At 34.2% G+C, this 6640-nt stretch overlaps 1 protein-coding gene across 3 annotated transcripts; it reads left to right on the forward strand.

The window, feature by feature from the left end:
- The first annotated feature begins 429 nt into the window (after positions 1 to 429).
- Positions 430 to 4913, forward strand: LOC107781501 (enoyl-CoA hydratase 2, peroxisomal). 3 transcript variants are annotated; one of them, XM_016602212.2, is made up of 11 exons: positions 430 to 573; positions 656 to 678; positions 991 to 1096; positions 1355 to 1425; positions 1596 to 1668; positions 2219 to 2258; positions 2633 to 2705; positions 2791 to 2941; positions 3156 to 3226; positions 4301 to 4474; positions 4573 to 4913. In XM_016602212.2, the coding sequence occupies exons 1-11, from the start codon at positions 433 to 435 to the stop codon at positions 4574 to 4576; spliced, it is 927 nt and encodes a 308-aa protein (XP_016457698.2). In that variant the 5' UTR covers positions 430 to 432; the 3' UTR covers positions 4577 to 4913. The 3 variants fall into 3 exon arrangements, with proteins under 3 accessions (XP_016457698.2, XP_016457699.2, XP_016457697.2); XM_016602211.2 differs by having other exon boundaries at positions 431 to 573; positions 4560 to 4913; XM_016602213.2 differs by lacking the exons at positions 1355 to 1425; positions 1596 to 1668 and having other exon boundaries at positions 4560 to 4913.
- Positions 4914 to 6640: the final 1727 nt, after the last annotated feature.

The raw sequence follows: 6640 nt of genomic DNA on the forward strand, positions 1-6640 counted from the left end.
ATCTATTATTCCATACTTTTTCATGAGATCCGAGAATAGTTCAAATATTCTAGGATTTATCTGTCATTCATCACTGTCAGAAAGAAGGATCATCCACCTCCTTTAATATTGGGTGAACCATTCTCCTTATTTACACTAATGTCATCTATTGCTATTTATTGCTTGATGTTCCTCTATTATTACTCATATCCTTTGGAATATTAAATGCACGCTTAATTCCTCACCAATACTATCTTACATTACCTGTGTTAATTCGTCCTAAATCTAGAAATATTATAATTAATTAGATTTAACCACTTATTACTTAAAATTAATTAGTTTAAATGAAGGTTTACACTTTTTGGTATTTTTTCGGTTCAATTATGTCACACTTGTTGTACCCTATGCTATCCCGATTGTACATTGCAATACAAAATTCCACTATCCACCTCGATGTGCGGTCCAAAGCCCAATTATACTACTCTTCGTCAGAAACTGATAGATTCTTCTCATTCCTTTAGCAAAAATTCAATGGCAGGCGCTGGAAGTTCTGAGTTTAATCCCGAATCTGTCATTTCTTACAAATTTCCTGAGGTAATGTTGATCGTTTTTTACTCTCTCCCTTCTCAAATTTGTTTCAATTTCGTTATTAATCTGTGTGTTTTGCTCTCTGCAGACTTTATATACTTATACTGAAAGGTAAGCCACATATATACTGGTACAAACAAGTAGCTTATTCAGTTTTCTTATTGTTTAGCAATTAGATTTGTGACAATTGACGAGGATTTGGTCGTAATACATTTAATTTTTTTAAACTATAAATATAGGTCGAGTCGAAAGGCAGTGGTGCAATCGCACCAGCTGTGGAAGTGTTATATCCGCTAATGAGTATTTCCGTTGTATTGGCATACTGAGGGTTGATTTAGGCTTTTATAATTAGGAGTGGATTGAATTTTGTTTGGTTAATTTTCTTAATCATTTGAATGATGCTCATTGTAATGGTTGAAACAGGGATGCTGCTATTTATGCATTAGGCATCGGAGCATGTGGAAATGATGCTGTTGATAATAAAGAGCTCAAATATGTCTATAATGCAGATGGGCAGGAATTCATCCAGGTATATTGTTGTTATTGGCATGAAGTGATGAACTTGCTTGCATAAGAATTAGGAGTTTCAATTTGCAGCTTGAATTTTATATGGTTGCTTGTTGCAAATATTTAACCTTATTTGCACGGTATAATTTGTTATTTGTCTGCTAAGGGGGATGAATTGAACCCCCTTAATCCAAGCTAACTCCGCCGCTGAATGTAACGATGAATTGGTGTTACTGTGATTGATTTTCCTTTCTTTTGCTGGCCTTGATTGTCTTCGTAGGTCTTGCCAACTTTTGTTGCGTTGTTTGTTAATGGAGTTGGTTCAGAAATATCGAAGATTCCGGGCTTGCAGTGAGTAAACACATCCAATATTTGGGGTTGTGGGGCAGGGGCGTTCCTTTTCTATGTTTTCTTAACTTACTAAAGATGCAATACTTTTGCGAACATACAACAGGAATCGAATCTCTCTATAATGCCAAATTAATTGCTGAAGAATGCCATTTTTTTCTTCCTTTTGCTAGATATGATCCGCGCCTTCTACTGCATGGACAACAATACATTGAAATCTACAAGCCCCTTCCTTCTAGTGGTTGTGTAAGAGTCTGAGCTAAGAATCTTCTATTACTTTATGTCAAGATACTTCAATTCTTAATTTTACTTGCAGAAGGTGTCTCATAGAGATGAGGATTATAATTGTAATTTAGAAGTAACTTTCTCCTCACGTAACAAGTAGGATGCATTGTTGTGTACTGCTGTTTCTTTTTATAGATGTCCTATCAACCTAACCACTCATTCCCAACTTATACATGTTGATGCCTTATTTAGATAAACACCTTTTTGTTGAATTCATTTATATGTACATCTCCGAACCTTATCTGTTCTTAACTTTTTCCTTTAATTATTTGGAGTCTTGTCATGTCTACACATACTAGTTCCACCACATGGAGAAGCATAATTGAGGGGTACAACATTCCCGAGACTACTACACTTGAAACATGAGTTAGTTGAAATCCTTTTACAGTTTAATTTTCTTACAAAATGGCACCTCAGTACTTGTCTCTGTCCTTGTCTGTTTTTATAAACTTTTTTGTTCCTTTTCTTTGTCAACACAGAATAATTTTTTCCCTCAATCTTATTGATGCAGATACTAAATAAAGCGAGCGTTGCAGGATTGCACGATAAAGGTACGATTGTGAATAGAAAACACAAAAACCAAATGAGGACAAGACTTATCCCTGCTAAACAAACAAGAAAATGTAAACCAAAATGAAGATATGTGAAGAACGATATAGACAACTAGACGTGAAGGCTTTTGAGCTATAGGCAAATAGTTTTTGGCAAGTCTCTGCTGTTGTACTAAAACATTTATTTACTAGGAGGCGGCACAATTGGGTCGAGGGAATATGATTTTGAAGCTTAACATTCATTTTTCTTCGTGAAGTAGCTAATGGTTTTTTGAAGATGATTACAATAAATAAAAATGCCGTTGTGTCATTTGATTCTTGAGGCAGCAAGGAGAAAAGAGGATATTTATTGATTGATTGTTGGTTTATGACAGGTAAAGCAGCTGTTATTGAAATTGAAATTGTGAGTTACGAGAAAGAGTCAGGTGAACCCCTATGCATGAACCGGTAAGTTCTAATTTAAGTATTTAACTGATAGTGTGAAGCTATTGTTCTACAGTTAATAGTAGTAAATATGATATCTTAATTGCAGGATGTCTATTTATTTGAGAGGTTCAGGTGGATTCTCAAAGCCATCTCGGCCTTATTCTTACTCTAGAAATCCAAGTAATCAGACTGCTTTTCCTAAAATCCCCAAAAGTCAACCTTTTGCTGTTGTCGAGGAATGTACACAAGCATCACTGGTAGGTTACTTGGATTGATGCTTCCAAGTCTATACCTAGACTGTGGTAATTCATATATTTACTTCGTCCTATTTGGAGAGCTTGAAAAGTTAAATATGCTTCCATTCTATGCCTAAACTGTTAATTTGTAGATTTACTTCATCCTCTGTAGAGCTTTAAAAGTTTGCAATATGCTAACAATGGAATTTTTTTCTTTTCTAATGACGTGATGCAGGCTTTGCTGTATAGGCTATCTGGTGATGACAATCCCTTGCATTCTGATCCTCTGGTTGCAAGTATTGCAGGGTAATATGTTTACCATGGACAGCTCCATCCTTTTACTGAATAACATGTCCTACTATTTGCAACTAACCGATGATTGTAAAGTACATACTTTTCCAGGAAAAATAAATAGTGACAATTGTTAGTGGATGCATGATATTTGGGGTTGAACCAACCATCCATATATTGCAAAACAGGAAGAAAATTATCAAACTGAAGATAGTGCCTTCACAGTGCAAACTGCTAAGCATGTTTCAGAAAAGACATTCTAGGAAAATTGTGCTTTGGTTATTTATTTTTCAAATGAAATATGTCCGAATTTAAGTAAGTCTACTTAACCAAAGATAGTTCTCTAAGTTCTACAAATGTTATATTATAGCGAGTTAAGCAATTTGGCCCTTTGAGTTTACCTGTCTGAAATGTTACCAGCCAATCACACACGTTATGTTAAAGAAAAGCTATATATCCAGAGCTGCCAATTGAAATCTTTTGTGGAATCTTCCCAAATGCCCAAGTTCTCCTCTGCTAAAAACACTTTCTTGTAACCGCAACGAAAAGCAAAAACAAGGGCACTCTTCCTTCCCATCTTCAGGACTTGACTTTCTTCTTGGACATTCCCTGAAGGATACAATGCTTAGACATATTTGTACATGCATTTTTTGAATAAATTTAGAATCTAAAAACACCACGAAATTCAATTCTAGACTTGGATACAATGCTTAGACATATTTGTACAGTGTCTACAAATGTCGACATTCCTTTTACTTTTCAACTTTTGCTCTTCGTGCTTTTGTCAAGTAAGCTCACACAGTGGCCGTGGTGGAAATACATTATGTGACTTTGAGAACATAGCCTGATATAGAATGGTTCTTGAAGGTTAATTAATTCTCATGTTAATTTGCTGTTGCACCAATTGATTTGCCGTTGAGGCTTAGTTGATATCAACTTGGTTGGTTTTTGCTTCTGATGTCCTAAACTTGTATCAGTGTCGAACCTCGTTATGTTTCTGGTGCTGTTGATGCAATGTTAAGTTACTGTCTTTTTATTAGGTTTCTTGTAATTAAGATGTCGCATATCTTTTGGTGTAACTATGCCCAGATTTTCTCGCCCGATACTGCATGGGCTGTGCACGCTTGGATTTGCAATTAGGGCTATCATTGGACGTATTTGCAGAGGTGACCACACCTTGATCAAGAGCATATCTGGCAGATTTTTGCTACATGTCTATCCAGGGGAAACCTTAATCACAGAAATGTGGCCTGAAGCCTCGAGGTATGTTAATTTAGTCCATAGTGCATAATAGGATTCAGTCCATTTAGTGGTGTTTAGCACCTTGAAAGGGGTTTTTAATGTGCAGAGTTATATATCAGGTGAAGGTTAAAGAACGCAACCGGGCAGTGCTTCTGGGATTTGTGGATCTTGATCGTATTAATTCGTCTCTGTGAATTCTCATGGTGTTTCCAAGGAGAGGACACCTTAATAATTTAAGTTTGTTTTCCTTTATCTAACTAAAGTACATTCTTGTACTCAAGCAATAGATATTGAGGATCAAAAGCCTATGGCTACTAGCTAAAAAATAAAGCCATGATTGTTGTTAATATGTGTGATGAATGATGGGCAATAATGTGCCAGACACAGTTCATAGAGACTAGTATTGTAAAAAAGTTAGATCGAATTTTGAAATTTAAAGGTATTTTGATAATTGATACGACAACCGTCTAGTAGTCTAGTACCTCTTTCCCTTTTTTTTTTGGTGCCTTTTTTTCTTAAACTCTTTTTTATTATTATTTTGCATGTCCATATATTTAAAAGTCGGGGCATTTGCATCTATACCCGCTTTTTGGGTCACGTTTTAACTTGTGTCCGCTTTGCAAATTACCCACTTTTTCGCATAACTTCAGCATACGGGGCTGAAGTAGCAAAGTCAATCATGCAAAACTTCAGCATTCTAGTAGACAGGCCTGAAGTAGCAAGTGTGCTGAAGTTTTAGTTTGTAATTGCTGAACTTAAGCATAATAGCTGAAGTTTTGTTCTCTATTTGCTAAAGTTTTTGTTTGTAATTGTTGAACTTAAGCATAGTAGCTGAAGTTTTGTTCTCTATTTGCTGAAGTTTTTGTTTGTAATTGCACTAAATAAGCTGAAGTTTTTTTGTCCTGCATTCATTAGTTTTGTCATTAAACTTTTTCAAAAACTTTAGTAGGAGATGCCGAAGTTATTTAGTTCATTTATAAAAACTTCAGCACTAAATAAACTGAAGTTTTTTTTGTCCTGGATAAGCTTTTTCAAAAACTTCAGCAGAAGATGTTGAAGTTATTTAGTTCATTTGTAAAAACTTCAACACTAAAAGCTGAAGTTTTTTGTCTTGGATTTATTAGTTTTGTCATAAAACTTTGTCAAAAACTTCAGCAGAAGATGCTGAAGTTATTTAGTTCATTTGTAAAAACTTCAGCACTATATAAGCTGAGGTTTTTGAAAAAGCTTTCTAACATACTAGATAAATAATCAGATTGCCAACAGTATCTAAATTATAAATTTTAGAAACAATAAACGTGAAAAGAACAGAATTATCATTGTCTACTAACTTACGTACGTGGAAATATTCACAAATTATTGTCTACTAACTTACGTAATTATTTATAATATACTTTTAAATTATTTGATAAATATATTTATGGCAATCATCCCATTAATTGAAGTTTCATAGCACGAAGGAGGAGGAGAAAGGGGCTGAAATTGTTTAAAAAGTTGGTACAAGTTAAAATTTTTTTAAAAAATGGGTTTAGATTAAATGAGGGCTATCAAATACGATAATTTTTACTTAAAAGTCTAGCAGCTTAGTTTGCAACCAGCCAATTCCTTTTTCTTTTCTTTGGCCTTTCACTCTTCTGTTCTGTTTCTCATTTCCCATTTCCCTGCTTTGGTTTGGCTACCATTCGTACCTTTTCTTTTTGTCCTTTTATTGTTCTTTTCCTTTTTTGTTTTGTTTTTCTTTGTATGTACAGTTTCGAACACTTTCAAGAAAAAGTTAGATGACTTATTAAAATTAGATAATTGGAGTGAGAAACAAATTCAACTATGGTACTAATTTAATCAACCAAAAAAATATAATAATGAATTATGATGTCTTATAAAGCAAATTGTTAACTCAAAACTCCATAATTGATAATAGAATTTGAATCGAATAAACCCAAAATTGGCCGAATCAAACAAATTTACACCCCTTTGGTCGTTGCAACTAATGATAGATTTTCAACAACATACCCCAAAATAGATTTACATTAAAGATATTATTATGCTTGCGTTCTTCAAATTATGAATCCATCTTTGATCACTGGTACACTTATAGAATAACTCAAATCATTTAGTACCTCCTTGGTACTCTTTTAATGAAATTAACATTATCTTATTAGAAAACAAGAGCATCCCTTCAATTAATGA

Source organism: Nicotiana tabacum, chromosome 12, assembly GCF_000715075.1.
Source record: "Nicotiana tabacum cultivar K326 chromosome 12, ASM71507v2, whole genome shotgun sequence".
Taxonomy (NCBI): domain Eukaryota; kingdom Viridiplantae; phylum Streptophyta; class Magnoliopsida; order Solanales; family Solanaceae; genus Nicotiana; species Nicotiana tabacum.

Coding starts and splice junctions, on each gene's coding strand:
- LOC107781501 (XM_016602211.2), top strand. CDS start 433: ATGTGCGGTCCAAAGCCCAATTATACTACTCTTCGTCAGAAACTGATA. Junction 574..655: donor TTTCTTACAAATTTCCTGAG/GTAATGTTGATC, acceptor TGCTCTCTGCAG/ACTTTATATACTTATACTGA. Junction 2,706..2,790: donor GAACCCCTATGCATGAACCG/GTAAGTTCTAAT, acceptor TCTTAATTGCAG/GATGTCTATTTATTTGAGAG.